This window comes from Oncorhynchus masou, chromosome 3 (assembly GCF_036934945.1).
Source record: "Oncorhynchus masou masou isolate Uvic2021 chromosome 3, UVic_Omas_1.1, whole genome shotgun sequence".
NCBI lineage: Eukaryota > Metazoa > Chordata > Actinopteri > Salmoniformes > Salmonidae > Oncorhynchus > Oncorhynchus masou.
Genome location: NC_088214.1, coordinates 42,169,026 through 42,193,247, shown reverse-complemented (window position 1 = coordinate 42,193,247; position 24,222 = coordinate 42,169,026). Strand labels below are relative to the sequence as shown.

General features: G+C 40.0%; 1 protein-coding gene across 2 annotated transcripts; it reads left to right on the top strand.

The window, feature by feature from the left end:
• The first annotated feature begins 13,591 nt into the window (after positions 1-13,591).
• LOC135517107 (profilin-2-like) lies at positions 13,592-20,256 on the top strand. 2 transcript variants are annotated; one of them, XM_064941144.1, is made up of 3 exons: positions 13,592-13,914; positions 16,140-16,332; positions 18,141-18,458. In XM_064941144.1, exons 1-3 carry the CDS (start codon positions 13,786-13,788, stop codon positions 18,236-18,238), a joined length of 420 nt encoding a protein of 139 aa, XP_064797216.1. In that variant the 5' UTR covers positions 13,592-13,785; the 3' UTR covers positions 18,239-18,458. The 2 variants fall into 2 exon arrangements, with proteins under 2 accessions (XP_064797216.1, XP_064797209.1); XM_064941137.1 differs by lacking the exon at positions 18,141-18,458 and adding an exon at positions 18,465-20,256 and having other exon boundaries at positions 13,600-13,914.
• The last annotated feature ends 3,966 nt before the right edge of the window (positions 20,257-24,222 follow it).

Genomic DNA, 24,222 nt, shown 5'->3' with positions numbered 1-24,222 from the left:
CCACCAGCCATACTGCTCGTACTGTGCGTGATTCCCTGCAAGACAGGAATGTTAGTGTTCTGCCATGGCCAGCGAAGAGCCCGGATCTCAATCCCATTGAGCACGTCTGGGACCTGTTAGTGCCTTGTTGCAAACAGGATGCATGTTTTGGAATACTTTTATTCTGTACAGGTGTCCTTCTTTTCCCTCTGTCAATTAGGTTAGTGTTGTGGAGGAGCTACAATGTTGTTGATCCATCCTCAGTTTTCTCCTATCACAGCCATTAAACTCTATAACTGTTATAAAGTAACCATTGGCCTCATGGTGAAATCTCTGAGCGGTTTCCTTCCTCTCCGCCAACTGAGTTAGGAAGGATGCCTGTATCTTTGTAGTGACTGGATGTATTGATACACCATCCAAAGTGTAATAAATACCATCACCTTGCTCAAATGGATATTCATTGTCTGCTTTTTTATATTTTTTACCCATTTACCAATAGGTGCCCTTCTTTGCGAGGCATTGGAAAACCTCCCTGGTCTTTGTGGGTGAATGTGTGTTTGACATTCACTGCTCGACAGAGGTACCTTACAGATAATTGTATGGCTGGGGTACAGGGACGGGGTAGTCAAAAATCATGTTAAACACTATTATTGCACACAGTAAGTCCATGCAAGTTATTATGTGACTTTATAATCACATTTCTACCCCTGAATGTAGGCTTGCTATAACAAAGGGGTTAAATACTTATTGACTCAAGAAATGTCAGCTTTACATTTTTTTACAATTTGTAAAAATGTCTAAAAACATAATTCCACTTTCACATTCTGGGTTATTGTGACTAGGTCAGTGGGGGAAAAATCTCAATTTAATCAATTTTAAATTCAAGCTGTAAAGGTTAAGGGACGTGAATACTTTCTGAAGGCACTGTAACATTACACATATTACTTTGATTATAACTCATCTGTCAAACAGTATTTTTCTTTGTCATGTTTGCTGTTCCTTTCCATACGGAAGTGCATAGAATTACAATAAGTCATTTAAAAGTATCTCAATGCTGCAGTGTTTGATCTGATGCATTCTGGGATTTTATTTATTTATTTATTTCTGACATGAAAAAACATTACGATAATTATTAATTACTATAAACAACCCACAACATGGGTTGTTTGTAATTATTTAAAATCGTTTTTCCAACCTTATGCTACATGGTATTGGTAAAAGGGTTGCAAAGGGAGGGTATATTACTGGAAACTTTCGAAGTTTGCCAGGAAACTACCAGAAGTTTGGTAACGTTCAAATGTTGGGGGGACTTTAGATTATCATATAAAATAATCAAATACGATGGTTTTTAAATACAAAATTTAATGACAAAGCTGTAAAACATTATCCTAAATATTAACAATAAACTTGAATACCATTGGTGTTTAATATGAGGGTTTTAGTATGAAATATATATATATTTTTTTTTTACACACTTTTATTTATTTTACTATGTCAATATGTCTTGTTGCAAATGTTTTGGCCCTAAACTGGTGGCAGTTTTGAAAAAAAGTCAATAGTCGGAAGAGTTGCAGAGTTAATTGAAAATAATGCCATTGTTGATTCTATGCTTTTTTCATTAATTAGGCTATTTTCTCTTTATCCATATCGTCTTTCCACTAGAAACTCATGGACATTGTGGACACATATGTAATTAATACTATATATGAAAGTTATTCAGGTATAAATTACCAAAGATACAATAGATTGCCATAGATTACATGTTAATTACCAAAGATTCTTGTAACTTTTTGTAAAATACCGGTAGCTTTGAAGCTCTAATGATGTCAAAATAAATATTTCTATGGTGATGAATAATTAACCCATTTGAATTTCATTAAATTCAATTCTACTTCCTTTAATTGAAATTCAAATGAAATTCAAGAATTTAATTGGAATTTAAGAGTAATTTGCAACTCAATTCAGAATTGACCCCCAAACCTGTTCGTTATAAGACGGATTGTCATTCTCATTTCTGTCCTGGTCTCTGACATATTTTATAGTGAGGCGACTGCTAAGGTACCTAAATTGGACCATTTGACAAACAAAGTGCAGAACTACTATACCCAACAAATAATTATATGCCGGTCCATAAAACATACTATGAAAATTACTTGTTTTATGCTCCTCCTTCTCCTCATTGTGTTTGTCTTGCATTTCCATATGGTATCTTGCAAAGTAATGTGGTGTGGTTAGACAGAGGTCTCACTGCAGACCTTTACCACCACACCAAAAGGAATGCAGGAAGCGTCTCTCCAGTTCACTTGAAAAAGGGAAGAGGGACTATTATTTTGTATAATACAGAGCAAATAAAAAAAGGTGTTTGCTTTTCATTGGGGCGTACAGTTTTGTATTCAGTTTTGGTATAGACTAAATAAAAATTACAGTTCACACTTAAAGGCCCACACAGACTGTACGATTTTAGACGTCTTAAGCCACAATTTTGCCGTCCCAGATAAAATTTCCACGTCGTGGGCAAATTCTTAGGTCGTATACGATTGTCAGAAGTCTTGGCTCGGTCAGTGTGACAGGGTCTAGGTCTGACGAGTACCACTACGTGTGGTCATAGGCTCTGACTAACTTCTATTTATCCTTTATCGTGTAGTGTGGCTGGTGTTACGAGCTGATACCAGTGACTGACCAATAGGAACATGGCTGGCAATGACGACATGCTGGTTTCTGGAGACAAAACACCGCCAACATCACAGCAACAGCATGTTGTTGTTCTTTCGATGCCATCCATGCTTGATATGTCCAGTTGATGTAGCCTTGCAAGCCAAAAGCAGAATGTGCCGCTGTAACAGTTTTGCTTCCATCCTTCTCCTTGTCCCAACCTGGGTTTGAACCAGGGACCCTCTGCACACATCAACAACTGCCTCCCACGAAGCATTGTTACTTATCGCGCCACAAAAGCTGGAACCCTTGCAGAGCAAGCGTAACAACTACTTCAAGGTCTCAGAGGAATGACATCAGCGCACACAGCTAACTAGCTAGCCATTTCACACCAGTTACACTCACCCCCCTTTGACCTCCTTCTCCGCAGCAACCCCAGCAGCTGGGCAGAGCCCAACTGAGTGATCCTGGGCAACAGCATCAATGTCACAGTGTTACTTCTATCCCTATCTTTGTCCAACCTGGGCTCAAACCAGGGACCCTCTGAACACAACAACTGTCTCCCACAAAGCCTCTTGATCATTACCTATCGCTCCACAAAAGTCACAGCCTTTGCAGAGCAAGAGAAACAATTACTTCATGGTCTCAGAGTGAGTGACACCCCCGAATGAAATGATACTAGCACGCACAGCTAACTAGCAAGCCATTTCACACCAGTTACACAGGCAGAATTGAAGCAAATCGTAAACAGTCAAGATTTTAATTTGTGGGCCTCCCGAGTGGTGCAGCAGTGTAAGGCACTGCATTGAGGAGTCACTACAGACCTGGGTTTGATCCCAGGCTGTGTCACAGCCGGCCATGAACGGAAGACCCATGAGGCGGCACAAAATTGGCCCAGCGTTATCTGGGTTAGGAGAGGGTTTGGCCAGCCGGGATTTCCTTGTCCCATCGCACTCTAGCGACTCCTTGTGCCGGGCTGGGCACCTGCAAAATGAATTCGATTGCCAGTTGGATGGAGTTTGACAAATTGGTGGGGCTGGCTTCTGGGTTAAGCAAGCAGTGTGTCAAGAAGCAGTCCGGCTTGGCAGGATCGTGTTTCAGGGGACGCATCACCTCTCTCGAGTTCTACCGGATTTGCAGCGATGGGACAACTACCAATTGGATATCATATTTCAAATATATATATATATATATATATATATATATATATATATATATATATATACAGTGGGGCAAAAAAGTATTTAGTCAGCCACCAATTGTGCAAGTTCTCCCACTTAAAACGATGAGAGAGGCCTGTAATTTTCATCATAGGTACACTTCAATTATGACAGACAAAATGAGAAGAAGAAAAATCGAGAAAATCACATTGTAGGATTTTTAATGAATTTCGTTGCAAATTATGGTGGAAAATTTGTATTTGGTCACCTACAAACAAGTAAGAATTCTGGCTCTCACAGACCTGTAACTTCTTCTTTAAGAGGCTCCTCTGTCCTCTACTCGTTACCTGTATTAATGGCACCTGTTTGAACTTGTTATCAGTATAAAAGACACCTGTCCACAACCTCAAACAGTCACACTCCAAACTCCACTATGGCCAAGACCAAAGAGCTGTCAAAGGACACCAGAAACAAAATTGTAGACCTGCACCAGGCTGGGAAGACTGAATCTGCAATAGGTAAGCAGCTTGGTTTGAAGAAATCAACTGTGGGAGCAATTATTAGGAAATGGAAGACATACAAGACCACTGATAATCTCCCTCGATCTGGGGCTCCACTCAAGATCTCACCCCGTGGGGTCAAAATGATCACAAGAACGGTGAGCAAAAATCCCAGAACCACACGGGGGGACCTAGTGAATGACCTGCAGAGAGCTGGGACCAAAGTAACAAAGCCTACCATCAGTAACACACTATGCTGCCAGGGACTCAAATCCTGCAGTGCCAGACGTGTCCCCCTGCTTAAGCAAGTACATGTCCAGGCCCATCTGAAGTTTGGTAGAGAGCATTTGGATGATCCAGAAGAAGATTGGGAGAATGTCATATGGTCAGATGAAACCAAAATATAACTTTTTGGTAAAAACTAATCTCGTCGTGTTTGGAGGACAAAGAATTCTGAGTTGCATCCAAAGAACACCATACCTACTGTGAAGCATGGGGGTGGAAACATCATGCTTTGGGGCTGTTGTTCAGCAAAGGGACCAGGACGACTGATCCGTGTAAAGGAAAGAATGAATGGGGGCCATGTATCGTGAGATTTTGAGTGAAAACCTCCTTCCATCAGCAAGGGCATTGAAGATGAAACGTGGCTGGGTCTTTCAGCATGACAATGATCCCAGACACACTGCCCAGGCAACGAAGGAGTGGATTCATAAGAAGAATTTCAAGGTCCTGGAGTGGCCTAGCCAGTCTCCAGATCTCAACCCCATAGAAAATCTTTGGAGGGAGTTGAAAGTCTGTGTTGCCCAGCAACAGCCCCAAAACATCATTGCTCTAGAGGAGATCTGCATGGAGGAATGGGCCAAAATACCAGCAACAGTGTGTGAAAACCTTGACCAAATACTTATTTCCCACCATAATTTGCAAATAAATTCATAAAAAATCCTACAATGTGATTTTATGGATTTTTCTTTTTCATTTTGTCTGTCATAGTTGACGTTTACCTATGATGAAAATTACAGGCCTCTCTCATCTTTTTAAGTGGGAGAACTTGCACAATTGGTGGCTGACTAAATACTTTTTTTGCCCCACTGTATATGTTAATTTGGTCATACCAGTGTGACATGTAATAATTGTTAATAATCTGTTGAACAGTGTGGGAAGGCCTTGAGAAACCATATATTTCAATGATGCAACTTGAAATAAGTGACATTTAAATGTGCCCCTAGCTTCCCTATGTGGAAGCTAGGGGAATTGCAACAGCACGAGGATGCATTCAAAACAAATCTCCCCCTCCCCGCATCCTATTTCCATATAACATTGGGAGACTCGCTGAGCCTTTTACCTTCGGTGTAGGTCCACCAGCTTCAAACAGCTGTAAAAAATATTTTTTTGTTATTAAAAATATATTTCATAGCGATTTAGATTGTACAATGATTCTCTACACTATTCAGTGATTGTTTTCTCACATAGTGCTTGTAGAATTTAAGCAACCAGGAAATTACAATATCTACATTGGCCACTTGACCCCATTTACATTAAATAACACAGCCACAAAGTCAAAACATAATAATATTATGGCGCTGGAGGGAATAGCAACCGTTTTATGGGTTGCTGACCAATTGTGCTATTTTGTGTTTTTTTTGCGCTATTTTGTGTTTTTTTTTTGCGCTGATCTTAACTGTTCTTGTACATCATGTTTCCTCCATGATTCCTATAACTGAAAATAACTTCTGGACATCAGAACAGTGATCACTAATCTCAATTTGGATGAGGATTCTACTTCATTGAGACTGAGTCGATTGACATTCTGCTCATCCTGGACCAGGCCCAAATCCGCAACACTTGAAGAAGAAAGAAGCAGCGTTATAGAGGGTGCAGAATAACTGACGAAACTAAGTCGGCAAGTTGATAACGCACATCTACCACCCTGGGTTCTATTGGCGAATGTGTAATCACTTGAGAATAAAATGGACGAGCTCCATTCATGACTATCAACTAGATCTGAAGAACTGTAATATCCTATGTTTCTCTGAGCATTGGCAGGACAGCATGGCAGCGTCAGGCAAAGTCAGGGGTGTGTTGTGTGTCTCTATGTTAACAACATCTGGTGCACAATCTCTAATATTAAGGATGTCTCTAGGTTCTGCTCACCTGAGTTACAATACCTCATGATAAACTGTAGACAATACTATTTACCAAGAGAGTTTTCATCTGTATTTTTCGTAGCTGTTTACTTACCACCACAAACTGGCACTAAAGCCAAACTCAATGAGCTGCGGAACAACAGGCAAAAAACTCTAAATCACCTTTATTCCATAGACAGAGACGCATACAAAGCTCTCCCTTGTCCTCCATTTGGCAAATTTGACCATAACTCTATACTCCTGATTCCTGGTTACAAGAAAAACTTGGAAGTACCCAGTACCAGCTCAATATGGAAGTGGTTCGATGAAGCGGATGCTAAATTACAGGACCGTTTTGCAAGCACAGACTGGAATATATTCCGTGATTCTTCCAATGTCATTGAGGAGTTTACCACATCAGTCACCGGCTTCATTAATAAGTGCATCGACAAATTCATCCCCACAGTTACCGTACATACAATTCCCAACCAGAAGCCATAGATTACAAGGAAAATCTGCACTAAAAACTGGAGCTGCCGCATTCAAGGATCAAGACACTAATCCGGACGCTTATAAGAACTCCCGCTATGCCCTCCGACGAGCCATCAAACAGGTAAAGCGTCAATACAGAACTAAGATCAAATCCTACTACACCGGCTCTGATACTCGTCAGATGTGGCAGGTCTTGCAAACGATCACGGAATACAAAGAGAAAACCAGCCATGAACTGCCCATTGACGCAAGCCTACCAGACGAGCCAAATGCGTACTATGGTTGCTTCGAGGCAAACAATGCTGAACCATGCATGAGAGCACCAGCTGTTCCGGATGACTGTGAGATCCCAAACTCCACAGCCGATGTGAGTAACACCTTTAAACAGATTAACATTCACAAGGCCGCAGGGCCAGACAGATTGCCAGGACGCGTACTTGGAGCATGTGCTGACCAGTCTTCACTGACCTGTTCAACCATGTTCAACCACCACAGTTCCTGTGCCCAAGAACGCTAAGGTAACCTGTCTAAATTACTATCGTCACGTACTGTAGCACTCACATCTGTAGCCATGAAATGCTTTGAAAGGCTGGTCATGGCTCACATCAACACCATCTTCCCAGACACCCTGGACCCACTCCAATTAGCAAACCACCCAAACAGATCCACAGATGATGCAATCTCTATTACACTCCACACTGCCCTTTCCCACCTGGACAAAAGGAATACCTATGTGAGAATGATGTTCATTGACTAAAGCTCAGCGTTCAACACCATAGTGCCCTCCAAGCGCATCAATAATCTAAGGACCCAGGGACTGAACACCTCCCTCTGCAACTGGATCGTGGACTTCCTGACGGGCCGCCGCTAGGTGGTGAGGGTAGGCAACAACACATCCTCCACGCTTACTTTCAACACAGGGGCGTGTGGTGTTTGCTTAGTGTCCCCTCAGTGGTGTGTGTTTAGTCCCCTCCAGTAATCCCTGTTCACTTAGGACTGTGTGGACGTGCACGACTCCAACAACAGTGGTAGGCCTGATCACCGATGAGACAGCCTATAGGGAGAAGTTCAGAGACCTAAAAGTGTGGTGCCAGGAGAACAACCTCTCCCTCAACGTCAGCAAGACAAAGGAGCTGATTGTGGATTTCACAATCAGCTTCACATCAACAGGGCTGTACAGGAGCAGGTAGAGAGCTTCAAGTTCCACGGTATCCACATCACTAAGGACTACAGTGCCTTCAAAAAGTATTCACACCCCTTAACTTTTCCACATTTTGTTGTGTTACAGCCTCAATTTAAAATTGAGTAGTGGAATTTCGTTTGTAGAAAATTCATAAAAATTAAAAGCTGAAATGTCTGGGCCTCCCAAGTGGCGCAGCGGTCAAAGGCTAGAGGCGTCACTACAGAGCCGGCGCACATTAGGGGAGGTTAGGGGAGGGTTTAGTCAGGGTGCTTTACTTGGATCATCACGCTCTAGCGTCTTCTTGTGGCAGCCGGGCGCCTGTAAGCTGACCTCAGTCGTCAGTTGAACGGTGTTTCCTTCCTTCCGGGTTAAGTGGGCAGGTGTTAAGGAGGATGCATGACATGACCTTCGTCTCCCGAGCCCGTTGGGGAGTTGCAGCGATGAGACAAGATCGAAATTGGGGAGAAAAAGTGGGTAAAATGTATATTAACATTTTTTTAAATACTGAAATGTCAATAAGTTGGGTAAAATATATATATTTAAAAAAATGAATACTGAAAAGTCAATACGTTTTCAACCCCTTTGTCATGGCAAGCCTAAATAAATTCAGGAATAAAAATGTGCTTAAAAAAATCATATAATTAGTTGCACGGACTCATTCTGTGTTCAATAATAGTGGTTAACATTGTTTTTTTTATGACTACCCATATCTGTACCCCACACATACAAATGTCTATTTCAAGCACAGATACAACCATAAAGACCAGGGAGGTTTTTCAATACCTTGCAAAGAAGGACACAAATTGGAAAAATAAAATGTTGATGCTGAATATCCCTTTGAGCATGGTGAAGTTATTAATTAGACTTTGGATGGTTTATCAATACACCCAGTCATTACAAAGATACAGGCGTCCTTCTTAACTCAGTAGCCGCAGAGGAACGAAACTGCTCAGATATTTCACCATGAAGCCAATGGTGATTTCAAAACAGTTACAGCGTTGAATGGTTGTGAAATGAGAAAAGGGAGGATGGATCAACAACATTGTAGTTACTCTTCAATACTCACCTAAATGACAGAGTGAAAGGACGGAAGCATGTACAGAATACAAATACTCCAAAACATTTATCCTATTTGCAACAAGGCACTTAAGTAATACTGCAAAAAAATTATATAAAGCGTTATGTTTGGGGCACATCCAACACAACACATCACTGAGTACCACTGAAACTGGACACAGACATTTTAGAAAACACATGTTTTGGCAGAATTGAGAACGAAGATTGTATCGCCAAGGTAAGGTGGGTCGAAAAGGTTCTCTAACTAACCTCTCACTCCCACTAATGGATACCAAACATATTTGGTTAAATCATGTTATCTGGTTCAACAATCAAAAGCTAAAGTTCCTCGTGACATGTGTACACACCTCTCTATAGATCTTACAGGTGTGCTATCCGATTGTGACACAATGTAGCAAAAAGCAACTGTGCAATGGACCATATAGGCAGGGTCGGTTCCAGGCATAAGCGTTTGCTTGGTCATGGATCCCTCTGACATTTTCATTGCGCACACCTGTCCCATATTCCCACTGATTACTATTTGTATATACAGTTGAAGTCGGACGTTTACATACACCTTAGCCAAATGCATTTAAACTCAGTTTTTCACAATCCCTGACATTTAATCCTCGTAAACATTCCCTGCCTTAGGTAAGATAGGATCACCACTTTATTTTAAAAACATGAAATGTCAGAATAATAGTAGAGAGAATGATTTATTTCAGCTTTTATTTATTTCATCACATTCCTAGTGGGTCAGAAGTTTATATACACTAAATTAGAATTTGGTAGCATTGCCTTTCAATTGTTTAACTTGGGTCAAATGTTTTGGGAAGCCTTCCACAAGCTTACCACAATAAGTTCTGTGAATTTTGGCCCATTCCTCCTGACAGAGCTGGTGTAACTGAGTCAGGTTTGTAGGTCTCGTACCGTGGGTTAATCATTGTGCGAGTGTACTCCTCGCTGTTTTGTTTTGGGTTTCTACCCTGTGTTTTGTTACGTGTTTGTTTGGTCTTCATCCCCATGCCTTTACACGGCACTCCGTAATTTGGGCTTAATAAAAAAACTTATTACGCATTCTGTCTGCCTGTCTCCCGAATCATTCATACCAATGTGACATGCTTAAACAGCGAAATTGGAAATCAGCCTTGTTTGCATAGCGATGATGAAAATAATGTAATTTAGGCTGTAATGACATCCAACATTAGGTCATCACACCGTTGATATAGCAACAGACGCTAATAATTTATCGAATCCCACTGTGATGTAGAAGGGGACACTATCTGGCATGGGGACATTATTTGGCCCCCAAAAAATGTAATCTCTCTATACTGTACATACATTACCAGTCAAAAGTTTGGACATGCATACTCATTCCAGGATTTTTCTATATTTGTACTATTTTCTACATTGTAGAATAATAGTGAAGACATCAAAACTATGAAATAACACAAATGGAATCATGTAGTAACCCCCCCCCCCCCAAAAAAAAGTGTTAGGAACATTTGGGCAGTCATGATAAATTTTTTGAAAAGAAATACAATGGTTCATTGGATCAGTCTAAAACGTTGCCATCTAGTGGACAACATCGAAATTGCACCTGGGCTGGAATAATACCTTATGGCCCTCTTTTGCATTTCAAAGATGATGGTTCAAAAAAATACAAGAAAACGGTTGTTTTTTGTATTATCCTTTACCAGATCTCCTACATTCATGTTATATTCTCCTACATTCTGTTCACATTTCCACAAACTTCAAAGTGTTTTCTTTCAAATTGTAACAATAATATGCATATATTTGCTTCAGGGCCTGAGCCACAGGCAGTTAGATTTGGGTATGTCATTTTAGGCAAAAATTGAAAAAAAGGGGTGGATTCTTTTAAACAAATCAAAATATATTTTATATTTGAGATTTTTGAAAGTAGTCACCCTTTGCCTTTGATGACAGCTTTGCACACTCTTGGCATTATCTCAACCATATTCATGAGGTAGTCATCTGGAATGCATTTCAATTAACAGGTGTGCCTTGTTAAAAGTTCATTTGTCGAACTTCTTCACTTCTTAATGTGTTTGAGTCAATCAGTTGTGTTGTAACAAGGTAGGGGTGGTATACAGAAGATAGCCCTATTTGGTAAAAGACCAAGTCCACATTATGGTAAGAACAGCTCAAATTAGCAAAGAGAAACGACAGCCCATAACTACTTTAAGACATAAAGATCAGTCGATCCAGAACATTTCAAGAACTTTGAAAGTTTCTTCAAGTGCAATTGCAAAAAACATCAAGCAATATAATGAAACTGGCTCTCATGAGGACCACCATAGAAAAGGAAGACCCAGAGTTACCTCTGTTGGAGAGGATAAGTTTATTAGTGAACTGCACCTCAGAAATTGCAGCCCAAACAAATGCTTCACAGAGTTCAAGTCCCAAACACATCTCAACATCAACTGTTCAGAGGACACTGTGAATCAGGCCTTCATGGTTGAATTGCTGCAAAGAAACCACTACTAAAGGACACCAATAATAAAAAGAGACTTGCTTGGGCCAAGAAACACGAGCAATGGACATTAGACTGTTGGAAGTCTGCCCTTTGGTCTGATGAGTTAAAATGTGAGATTTTAGGTTCCAACTGCCATGTTTTAGTGAAACACAGAGTAGGTGATCTGCGCATGCGTGGCTCCCACCATGAAGCATGGAGGAGGAGGTTTGATGGTGCTTTTCTGGTGACACTGTCAGTGATTTATTCAGGTAAGACCCAGAACCTAAATGTAACAATGGTTTAATAATCCAACAGGGGCAGGCACTAGACAGGTCAAATCAGGCAGGGGTCAGTAAACCAGAGGTGGGGGAATGGTACTGGATGCAGACAGGCTCAGAGTAGGCAGAGGTCATTAATCCAGATATGGGGCAAAGGTGCAGGCAGGCTCAGGTGCAGGTAGGCAGGTTCAGAGTCAGAACAGGCAAGAGTAAAAAAAAAGAGAGACTGGGAAAAGCAGGTGCTGAGACAAAAAAATCTGGTTGACATGACAAACTGGCAAGAGACAATCAGAGAACACAGGTATAAATACACAGGGAATAATGGGGAAGATGGGCGACACCTGGAGGAGGGTAGAGACAATCACAAAGACAGGTGAAACAGATCAGGGTGTGACAAGTAGTTAGTCTAGCCAGCCATCTAAACTTGTATTAATCATGGGCATGGACAAATCCAGACCTGGGATGCAGGGTCCCTTACCTCCAGGGGTCCAACATTGGCTGTATTAGTCAATTTCACTCAGATATCATATTCAATCAAATCAAATGTTACTTGTCACATGCGCCGAATACAACACATGTAGAGCCTACAGTGAAACGTTTACTTTCAAGCCCTTAACCAACAATGCAGTTTTAAGAAAAAGTATATAGTTTTGTCTACAGTTTATCATGGGAGGATTTTTAAAAATTTAACCAGGCAAGTCAGTTCAGAACAAATTCTTATTTACAATGACGGCCTTCCCGGACGACGCTGGGCCAATTGTGCGCCACCCTATGGGACTCCCAATCACGGCTGCATGTGATACAGTCTGAATTCGAACCAGGGACTGTAGTGACATGCAATGCCTTAGACCGCTGCACCACTCGGGAGATACTCTACCTCAGGCAAGCAAAACCTATAGACTTCCTTAGATATCATGCACCAGCTGTTGTTTACAAATATACATAGACCCCCACCCTTTGTCTTACCAGAGGCTGCTGTTCGATTCTGCCGATACAGTGTATAACCCACCAGCTGTATGTTATTCATGTCTTTGTTCAGCCATGACTCTGTGAAACATAAGATATTACAGTTTTTAATGTCCCGTTGGTAGGATATAAGTGCTTTTAGTTCATCCAAATTATTGTCCAGCGATTGCACATTGGCCAATAGGACCGATGACAAAGGCAGATTAGCCACTCGTCAGCGGATCCTCACAAGGCACCCTGATCTCCATCCATGATACCTCTTCTGTCTCTTTCTCCTTTCTCCTCCTTAAGACATTCCAAAATGGGTATGATTACAGGAAATGAGCTGTAACTCAAATTATTATCTCCTCCCCATGGTAAAATGTATACAATTGCAGAAAACTTGCTTTAAAATTGCAACATTTCTATACGCCCCATGACAAAATTTGTAGAATTGCAGGAAATTAAAAACATCTTTCTACGAGCCCCCAAAAGGCTAGATACAGAGGTCCTCAAATCATGAAAGATGTTGCTTTACTGCAGCAATGTTCTACAGACACTCACCCTGTCTATTAATTCCTCAATTTATCTCACAATATAGTTTCGAGAAGAATATTACACAAATCACATAAGTACTATAATCCAAAGCGTTGCAAAACCGTGAGGACATGTTTTAAAATTATTTTGCCCCTTTAAGTATATAGTGCCAGTGAGCACATTGTGCGGAGGGATCTGATACTGACTACGCTCAGGCGTTGCATGATTACATTGGCTTTCTTTCCTGCCCGAGCCAAGACGTGTGTTAACGTTGAAGTGGGGGTAGCTACAGTTGGAGACTCTAAATTGACCCGTAAGCAGTGCAACATTGGCTGTGAAGATCTTGTCCTAGAAACGACATCTTTGATTGAATAGGAAGCTGTATATTTTTAACAAATTCAAAAATGTCTTGGCAAAGCTACGTGGATAACCTGATGGCCGACGGCAGCTGTCAGGATTCCGCCATTGTTGGGTATACGGACGCCAAATACGTTTGGGCAGCACATGCCGGTGGTACTTTTAGCAACATAACGGTAAGAAATGAAAGGGAAACCAATTGTTATATATAAATAACTAAACAATGAATGACACTAGTGGATATTTGTCAATCAGAATGAATGCTGCCTAGGATAATCACAACCTCGCCGGACCTAGCAAAGAATGAGCTTGCTACCTAATGTTAGCCAGTTAACTAGTACAGTAGCTAGCTACCGTTAGCTAGCTTCACCGCATATCCCCTTTTGGCCAGCAAAGTCAATAAGTCAGCATGCTAGTTTGCTATTGCTAACGTCAAATTGGTACACTGTGATTTGTTGGCCAATAATATTGAACTGATGTGAATATAACCAGGCAACTACTCGAATGCCAATTATGCAATATTTGCTGGCTGCTATCAATGTTAGGTAGCGTTATGTACTAGCAGTCTGCTTGCCGACGTTAGACAATGAATGAGTGTCGTTGTCTGAAGCTAGCTAACGTCAGAGCCATATATTCGACCCACTAACGTTACTAGGCTAGCTTAGCCAATAGCCAACTATTGGTAGTTGGCTAGGTAAGTAAATTAAGACTTGTCATGCTATCGTTAGTATACACGAATAAACAGTTGAGGCCGCTAGCTAACGTTAGTTGCTTACTACTAGTAGTAAAGTTATTTGGCTAATAGCCACGTTTGCTACCTAATGTTTCGAATTGGAGACGCTAGCCAATATTTGTGCATACATTTAGACTTTTTATAGTATCTAACTGTCTTGATAAGTAAATGTAATTGGTAGCTAGCTATTTTCTTAGCTAACTAGCTGAAAGAATGCTTAAACGTTTTGCTCAAATCAGGACCAAGATGGCTGCTCCCCATGTCATCCACAATGGGTAAACTTGCTAACTACCTAGATAAGTTTGCAACCAGTTATTGCATTTTGACATCAGATTAGCTAAATGCTGTACTACTTGAACATTTATTCCTCAGGTGTAATCAAACCAACTGGTAATTCGTCATGTGTTAAAAACAGAGGCTCCCTAGAGCAAGAAGGGGAGGACCATCAGTGAATTTCAAAGAGTAAAACATATGAAGTTAAAACTATACCAAATATATTCACATGTCACCAAATAATTAAAACACTGTTTTGCAATGAAGGTCAACAGTAGCCTCAACGGCGCTCTGTAGGGTAGCACCATGGTGTAGCTGGAGGACAGCTAGCTTCTGTCCTCTGGGTACATTGACTTCAATACAAAACCTAGGAGGCTCGTGGTTCTTACCCCTTCCATAGAAATACACAGTAATTATGACAACTTCCGTAGGACGTCCTCCAACCAGTCAGCGCTCTTGTAGCATAAACTGACATGTTGTCTACCCAATCAAAGGATCGGATAATGAATCTAGTACTGACAGCATAAGCTACACGTAGCACTGCACAGTGCATTACATGTGGTGAGTAGTTGACTCAGAGAAAGATGATAGTTGAACAGTTTTGAACCAATTAATATCTTACATGAAGGAGAAGCAAGAGAGCAATATTTTGCTATGAAAGTGATCTGTATTTACATGTGATCAGGGGTGTAGTCATTCTGATGGTGGGGGGGGGTCTTAAATGGCAGCAAATTAAATGGAGATAAATATTCTGGAATTTGTCTGATAGAAACTCGTTTGCAGTTGTTGGACTGATTACACCCTGGATTAGCTAGACGCAGGCAAGAGTGCAAGGCGGATATTGAATGTGTCACTGTCACGTCAAATATTTCTTTCAACCAGTGTTCCGCTTCGTTGTAAACTTTGATGTTACATTGAACTGAATGACTAGAATATGACTGAGAGCCATGAAATATGGACATGCTCGTCTTAAACGTCACTGACTGCCACTGGTTCAAAAGTAACATTCATACTCTCCTTCAAACTGTATAAATTAACAATCAATTTTGGCAAACATGAACACACCTGTGATTACTACAGCTGTGTGTTTATGAAAGGACCAGGGTGGTGTAAAAAAAAATCTAATGGGTGCTTTTATTAATAAGTGGTACCACAACCACCAATAAAATCAAGATTTGACTAAGACAGGTTGAGGTTTGCAGTTGTCTTAAATTAATAAAAGATCACTTGTGCATTACTTTTGTTGTGCTCTTTTTTCGGGAGATACCATCGCCCTTTAAAATATGACTTAAACCCAGATGAGCACCCCATTCCATAGAAGCTTTTAATGGCACATGTCATTTCTAAACGTAACATGTCTCGATTAACTTTCTGTGTACTACCACTGTTTTTCAGCCTCAAGAAATTGATGTCCTCATTGGAAAGGACAGGACTAGCTTCTTCACCAACGGCATGGCCTTGGGTTCAAAGAAGTGCTCGGTCATCAGAGACAGCCTCCATAGTGAAGGGGACTGGACAATGGACATCAGGACAAAGAGTCAAGGAGGAGAGCCAACGTACAACATTACTGTAGGCAAAGCTGGCAAAGGTAAAGGGTGACCACTTTTTATAGTAGTAAAAAAAAATGTCAGGTATTGCAACATTCTAGGATGTATCTGTGGCTATAACATACTCAAGTGTTGTCCTTAATCAACGCAAGCATCTTGCAGATTGTTGGTGGTTATTTATTCTCTAATGCTCTGTGTTCTCATATTAAACTGCATATACTAAAAATAAAAACAGCAGAATATATTATTGTTAGTCTGAGCATGAAATATTGCTGAGGGAAGTGTGTATTTGTTCCATCAATTTAGACAAGGGGTACAATTTAAGGTATGACATTGTAAGCTACAGTACACAGAAATTGGAGAACTGTTAAATTCTCACTGGTCGGCAAGATGTCCATTGTGGCAAAGTTCATGTTACTTCCTTGGATCCATACTTTGTTTGAGAAATGCTAATGGTGCACTAGGCTTCATTCTATTTAGTGTGTTGAGGTTCAGAAATGACATGAGAAAAGAAACAAGAAGCCCAGGTTTACCTACTAAGTCAATCTGCCTTTGTGGTCCTTGAGGCTTGCGCACATCGCACAGAATGTTGATCTAGAGTTCGTATGCCGACCGTTCAATGTGCTGTAGATTTCTGGCTCCCAACATTTTTCACAGATGCTACATGTGAAATCGGTGTGTACTCGGGCTCACGAATTACTTTGAGGCGCTAAGTGCTCTTGGTCAGCTAACTCTATTGGTGTGTCTGAGCCCTTTACTCTGATCGTCTGTCATCACCTCAGTCTAATCAACAACTCTGAGGGTCTTTACCTTTGATTATTTTCTTAAGCTGCTCCTTAACTATTGGGTGGTTGTCAGCCTAACTAACATTTTAGCTGCATGCTTTGGGTAGTCTGTTTAATGCCTATATTATTCCTAGTCATCTTGTCACTCTGGGCAGTAGCCTACAATGTCTCTTCACATTTTGACACACTAGACTTGATTGCAAGCAGTATGGGTCTATAGCCGGCTTAATTTTGGATAAACTAGCAGTCCATTGACTTCTGTTTTCAAGTCAGTCTGTCATGTTTTGAAATGCTACATGAGTTAATAATATTCTGGCTCAAATGTTTTTGGGCTAAACAGATGAAGAGAAATGGTAGGTGACTGTCCAATCACCCTGTGAAACTTTGTCTCTAACATCACTAATAATCCTGACTCAGGAGCCAGTGAAGAAGTGGCTCTAAAAACACCACACACATCCCTCACATTACTCTTCAGATGGAAGGTTGTGTGTGGTAAACCAGGTTGTCTGTAGTGGTTATGATGACCCTGATAAAAGTAACCTAATAAACCAGAGATTATATGAGCCGGGCCTGTATACACTCCTATGGGGCAGAAATCTTTTTGACTTGCCTTTTTTAGAGTCAATTTGGCTTTTACCTGGTCTGTACAGTTGACCAGTTTCTAAAAACATTTGTCCTCTACATTTGCAAGTGTGCATTGAACTTGTATGCAAGTATTCAGTGAAGGATAGATTTTTCTCTGGAGTTACTGTCTACTTGGTTTAATGTAAAGCTTTAGAGTTTATAGTAAATACTTTATTTGCTCCTACAAAAAGGATAAATCATACCATAATAGTTGGCTGTAGTATTGTAGGTGTTTTGACCACTGACAAAGGCTTTATGGGTATTTCCCTGCAGGCATGCTCTTCCCTGTAATACAAATGCAAAACAAGTAGCCATAACTTTATCTTCAGTTATGCCAACTGTACACCTCCATTTTGCTACTAACCTTTCCTTCACCTGACTGCCTTTTCTTTAACCTCTTAATACTCTAAACTTTTCCCTTTTCCTTTCTTCTCTTTCAGTCTTGGTTCTTGTAATGGGCAAAGAAGGGGTCCACGGAGGCGGATTGAATAAGAAGGCATACTCAATGGCAAAATACTTGAGGGATTCGGGGTTCTAGTGTCACCAAGCTTGCTTAGTTAAAATTGAGGGACAAAAAGAAGAGAATAAATATTGCTTTTAAGATTTCTTCTGCAAACAGTCAAATGTCGTGGAAACTTTAATAGCAATGAAGAGTAATGGTCGTGGTGGGAACATCCTATGTCACTTTTATCCCCACTCTTAGTGGGGAAAAAGACTATTTTCAATTTTGTTCATTTTTCTTTTTGTTTCCTTGTGTGCTCCAGCATTAGTTTTAGTCATGGGAAAGGAAGGGGTCCATGGCGGACAGCTCAACAAGAAAGCATTTACCATGGCTGAGCACCTGAGGAAGTCTGGATATTGAAGCAGCCTCTACCCATCATCTTTCTCACCTCCATTGTGTTGACAGTACTTTGAGGATTAGTTAGCAGACACATTGGTACTCTTCCCCAGTTCCATTTTTATGTACACCCTTTGTTTTATTTTTTGTTAATTCATGTTTTTTTGGTCCCTTTTCCTCACCATTCTTTCTCAGAGCATTAACACTATGTACCCTATTTCTGACACTAAAGTAAGAGCATGTTCATCAGAAATGGTTGAAATGTATATTTACCAAAAGGGAAATGTGCAAAGAAATTCATAAAAAATATAATTAAATTGTGTACCAAATTTGGACTTGGCTTGTATAAACAAATACTTAGTAATTGGAAAATGACAGGAGGAAGCATACCTTAATTGGCTGCGTCATTCGATGGTGCAGACAGTTTTGCATAGGAAAATGTATTTTCAGAATTTTGAAGCGATGACTGTCTGGTGTGGTCTCCTTTCCTCAGCATGTCAGGGTTTGAAAGTTGCATGCATATCTTTTAGTAGCCTTTCCCAAACCTTTATATTCCATCCAGAAATGTTATTTTAATTAAATCCTTCTTGCATTGTCATTTGATACATACATCATTAAGGTAAAGATTTCCTCCAGCATAGTCCTCTAAACATACTTTGAAACCCCTCAGCTGAGTCAGCCCACTATTTAGATGTTCTTTTCTTTAGGTTGCATTATCTTCCATCAACTGCTTTTGCTGTTGTAACTTGAATGTGGTCTTACAAGTCATTGATGTGGTGTTGGAATATTGTTTGAAAGTAATGGCAGATAAGATCAGCATTGATCTTAAAAAAAAATCCTCCCATGAACCTTCAATACGTCTTAAAGTCCTCATGGACATTCCATCTTTGCAATAGCTCAGGCACATATCTAGGATATGCCAGCTCCTGAAATTTTATTTTACACTGCTGACATTGCGCAGTGCATCGTCCCTACAAACCATGTTTTGGCAAGTTTTTATTTTCCATAGGACCAATTGTCTGTCAGGGTGATTTTCAGAATAGCTTCAAACCATTGTGAAAGATTGTTGCCCTCATTTTGTCAGTCATTAGACACTATACTTCAGATGGCTTTAAAACACTTACTGCTTCTTTAGATTACTTAAACTAATTGATTTACTGCTAATTTGTTAACCGGTGAAATTGCAGTCTCATTGGACAACTGGTAATGAGTGTATTCTTAGTGAATGACCGTAAACCCAAGTTCAGCTGGGCAAAACTCTTTGAATTTGCCTTGTGCTCTACTCATCAAAGATGTATCAGCAACTGTCAGCACACTACTTAACAGTATATTAAAAACAACATTGAAAGTGTTTACACTAAATTGGTGGAAAATGGTGTTGGTTGGAATAAGAACACTAGTGAGTTGTCTTGTGAAAACTTTCAAAGAGAACTATCCTGTGCCATAATGTAGATCTGATCTGTTGCTACTGTGAGTTAGATTTTGAACTTCTGCCCCAGCAAGGACTATGGCTCTTTCCTCCTGTAAAGGATTTGTGGAATATGTCCAGAACTACACATTTCACACTGATTTGTGATTTTTCTTTCCCCTATGCATTTCGATTCAGTCAGTTATTAAATTTGCATTTTGATGAATGTTTGGGGGAAAATGCCATAAATTGATAAATCACCTTGTTTACAGACAGATCAAATAAAAGTTATTCCAACCAGAACTGTCAACCTGTGTTTGTGCTTTATTTCCTGTTTAGGTTTTAATCCATCTTTATGGTGAAAGTGCTCAAATAGAAATGTGGGTAAACATGCAAGACACTTTAGAATTTCTATGTTTACACAGGCAGCCCAATTCTGATCTAATTACACTAATTGGTATTTTGACCAAAAGCTATTTTGACAATAATTGGACAGGCGTTCAGAATTGGGTTGCCTGTGTAAACAGCCTGAGAGGATTTCGTGTGAAAGCAATATTGCTTATGCCGGTCATGCAGGCTGTGTTTACAGGCAGCCTAATTCAGTCTTTTAACCAATCACCGATCTTTACACATCAGGTATTTTTCAGAGCTGAGGAGTATATTATGATTGAAGCTAAATCTATTCGGTTTTTATTTTTATTTTAAATAGCCAACTTCCGTTAGCTTCACATTCCAGCACAGGGTTCATCTGCGTTACTATGGTGTGTGTGTGAATTGCTTGTCCGCCTGCCGCTAAGTAGCAGGCTTGTAACTGCGCATGCATTTCGTACGTGTCAAGTCAAACACTGAACTCTTCATTGAGGCAATGCTGAAACATCAATCACAGGCGAGTCTGTGCCACATTTTGACTTTGTGCTGAGATCAAAAACGAAATTAAAGTTATCTTGCAAATTCTGCGGGCTATGGTATAAAATAGGCTTGTTGAGGTGCTGTCTTTATTGATTAACGTTAACGCCGTCTTTGGTGTGCTTGGTATTTTAACATTTAATTATTAAAATATTGAATCAGTCAAATTAAGGGGATGATAACGTAGTTTTTGCGAGAGGGAGAGAATATTTCATTGGTCCTCAACTCGCAGCTCAGACACTTCATTCAGGATAAATTGAGTGACTGAGTTAACCTGCCCAGGAGCAGGTTTTTTCAGAGGATTCATTGGCATAGAAATGTACGTTGCTAAAAGGTGAGACACATTCGTGCTATCGATTATCCCGTTGAACTCAGTTGACCAAAGTTACCTTGATGGAAAATATTCTAAGCATGTACATCAAAGAAATACCACTAATTCATCATAGGCTCATATTATCAGTTGCTTTCACATGGATAGAAATATAGATTATAATGAAGATAAGACATGCCTCATGTAGAATAGGGACTTTTAACTATACAACAAATTTACCCTCCTGAATGTGACACAGGTCATTTGATTAGAGACACCTGTGAATGGGAGTTCTGAAGTCTGGTTGGTAATTATCTTCAGCCCACAAATAACCTTACAGCTGTATAAACCCAGAATCTGGTGACAGTGACCACCTTTACATGCACACCAATGTCCAGTTATTATTCGGGATACTCAAGTATTCTGTTTTTGAGTTGACGCATATAAACATCCAATCCCGTTTACAATGACCCTAAAAAGCTTGTATCCCGGTTATGATAAACCCGGTTAAGATGCCTGGGATAGGCTGATCTTAAATGGTATACTGTGGCCTGTCAACACCTTATCCTTGTTTACTGTTGTTTTTTGCAGTCTGTGCATACTCAGTTTCACATGTGATTGTTTTTTCATTCGAATCTCAAACCAATCATGTTAAAAAGTAGGATATACCTGCACATTTCGAGCCACCATAGTAATTCCATAACTTATTTTGCTTATACACTGTATTGGACCTTATAGCCAACTGGCTTAGGCTACTTTCACCCCTAATTTAGATATGTTTCTGCTTATAATTTCTGACATTTGTTTGTCAACTATAGTTCTATACATGCAGCTTCTCTTCTGTCATAACCTGTTGCCCTGGCCTAGAAAACGAAGTAAAGTAGTGCTCACAAGAATGTCTTACATCGGTAGAATTAATGCATTCATAATCTAGTTAACGTTGGTAAAGTTGTCTGTTTCATTTAGGGACTGGGGAGAAAACTGAATAACTCCAAAACAGTGGAAAGATTGTTCTTGTGCAAAATGTCCAAATGTCATCAAATTTGACAGGTTTTAAATAAATTAAAAGCTGATAAAAAAGATTAAACACATTTCTGTTAAGACTTCAGTTTGTCTTGGGTGCATATTTTGTGGTTGAAATACTGTCTGCTTTCATAAGTGTCAAAGATAACACATTACATGCACATTTGCATTTTCTCAAGAGATGAAAAAAATAAGTCATAATTTCCTGGTCCCTAGACAAAATGAACATTTGTTGTATAATTGAACTTCAATAAATGCATAATTCTGCAGCAGTTAATATTATTTTAGGCTACATGTGAGAAGTTATAGGCCTACATTTGTGTCAGTGTCTATTTCAGTTACTATTCCATTTAACCCATATGAATTTAAATTAGGAATATTCTGTTTATTCATGGTACAGGGAGATAATCGTGAGTGGAATATCAAAGGTGCATGTGAAAAATGTATCCCGAATAAGACCTTAAATGGCATATGAGCTACTATCTGGAATACAGTGTGCATGTAAACTTGGTCACAGAAAGAGACCGAAATACCTGAAAAAGTGGGAGGAGTGGTTGGGGAAATTCACTTCATCCATACTTTGATAAAGAGTCTCTACCTTCTCATGTAAAGTTCTGCTTTATGAGATCCTTCATGCCTAAATCCCCTACAGTGTAATAATTGCAAAAGATTTGGTCATGTGGAAAGTGTATGCAGATGGGAAGAGTATTGAATGCCAGTTGAGGTCATATGCTGGTGAACATGGGCCTGAATTCCCAGATTGTCCTGTAAGGGTAAATTAAACAGAGTTAGGTGAGGATGGAGAATAATCCACACTTTTTTGGGGGGGACTTTTTGATTGTTCTCCATCCTCCCCTGATTCAGAATGTACCATTTTCATGCCATGCTTGGTTCAATAGCTATTGATGAGAGAACTGAATATACAGTTGAAGTTGGTTTTTCTCCTTACTGCCAATCAGTTGTGTTGTGACAAGACAGGGTGGTACAGTTGAAGATGGAAGTTTACATACACCTTAACCGAATACATTTAAACTCAGTTATTCACAATTCCTGAAATTCAAGCCTAGTAAAAATTCCCTGTCTTAGGTCAGTTAAGATCACCACTTTATTTTAAGAATGTGAAATGTCAGAATAATAGTAAAGAGAATGATTTATTTCAGATTTTCTTTCTGTCATCACATTCCCAGTGGGTCAGAAGTTTACATGCACTCAATTATTATTTGGTAGCATTGTCTTTCAATTGTTTAACTTGGGTCAAACGTTATGGGTAGCCTTCCACAAGCTTCCCACAATAAGTTGGGTGAATTTTGGCCCATTCCTCCTGACAGCTGGTGTAACTGAGTCAGGTTTGTAGGCATCCTTGCTTGGACACGCTTTTTCAGTTCTGCCCACACATTTTCTATAGGATTGAGGTCAGGACTTTGTGATGGCCACTCCAATACCTTGACTTTGTAGTCCTTAAGCCATTTTGCAACAACTTTGGAAGTATGCTTGGGGTCATTCTCCATTTGGAAGACCCATTTGCGACCAAGCTTTAACTTCCTGATTGATGTTTTGAGATTTTGCTTCAATATATACACATAATTTTCCTCATTTTGGCTCCAATAGACCCTAATCGTCCATGTTGGCCCCTATCTGCTGGTGTTCCTGGTCGATCTCCTGGCCATCATCATCGAGGTGCAGGATTATGTAGGAAATGAACTGGAACATGTATTGCCACAGCACCAGGGCCAGGTACAAGTAGAACTCGCTGCAGTCGATTGTGCATTGGTTGCCTGAGAAGTTGCTCTCACAGTCACAGTGGAAGCCATTGGGGAGGTTGTGGCAGTAGCCTCTGTTATCACAGGGGCCTGATGAGCACTCATCGAAGTCTAACTCACACCTGTACAGAAGGGGGATTTTTTTTAAGTATAGTATTTCATGAAGTAAATAATATCAATATTTTATATAAATAAATACATTTTGTTATTCAAATACTTTGGTACAATATTACAAGACACAGATATTGGCTGTCTTTTAGTAACCATGCGAATGCAC

Coding starts and splice junctions, on each gene's coding strand:
- LOC135517107 (XM_064941137.1), top strand. CDS start 13,786: ATGTCTTGGCAAAGCTACGTGGATAACCTGATGGCCGACGGCAGCTGT. Junction 13,915..16,139: donor GTACTTTTAGCAACATAACG/GTAAGAAATGAA, acceptor ACTGTTTTTCAG/CCTCAAGAAATTGATGTCCT. Junction 16,333..18,464: donor TGTAGGCAAAGCTGGCAAAG/GTAAAGGGTGAC, acceptor TGTGTGCTCCAG/CATTAGTTTTAGTCATGGGA.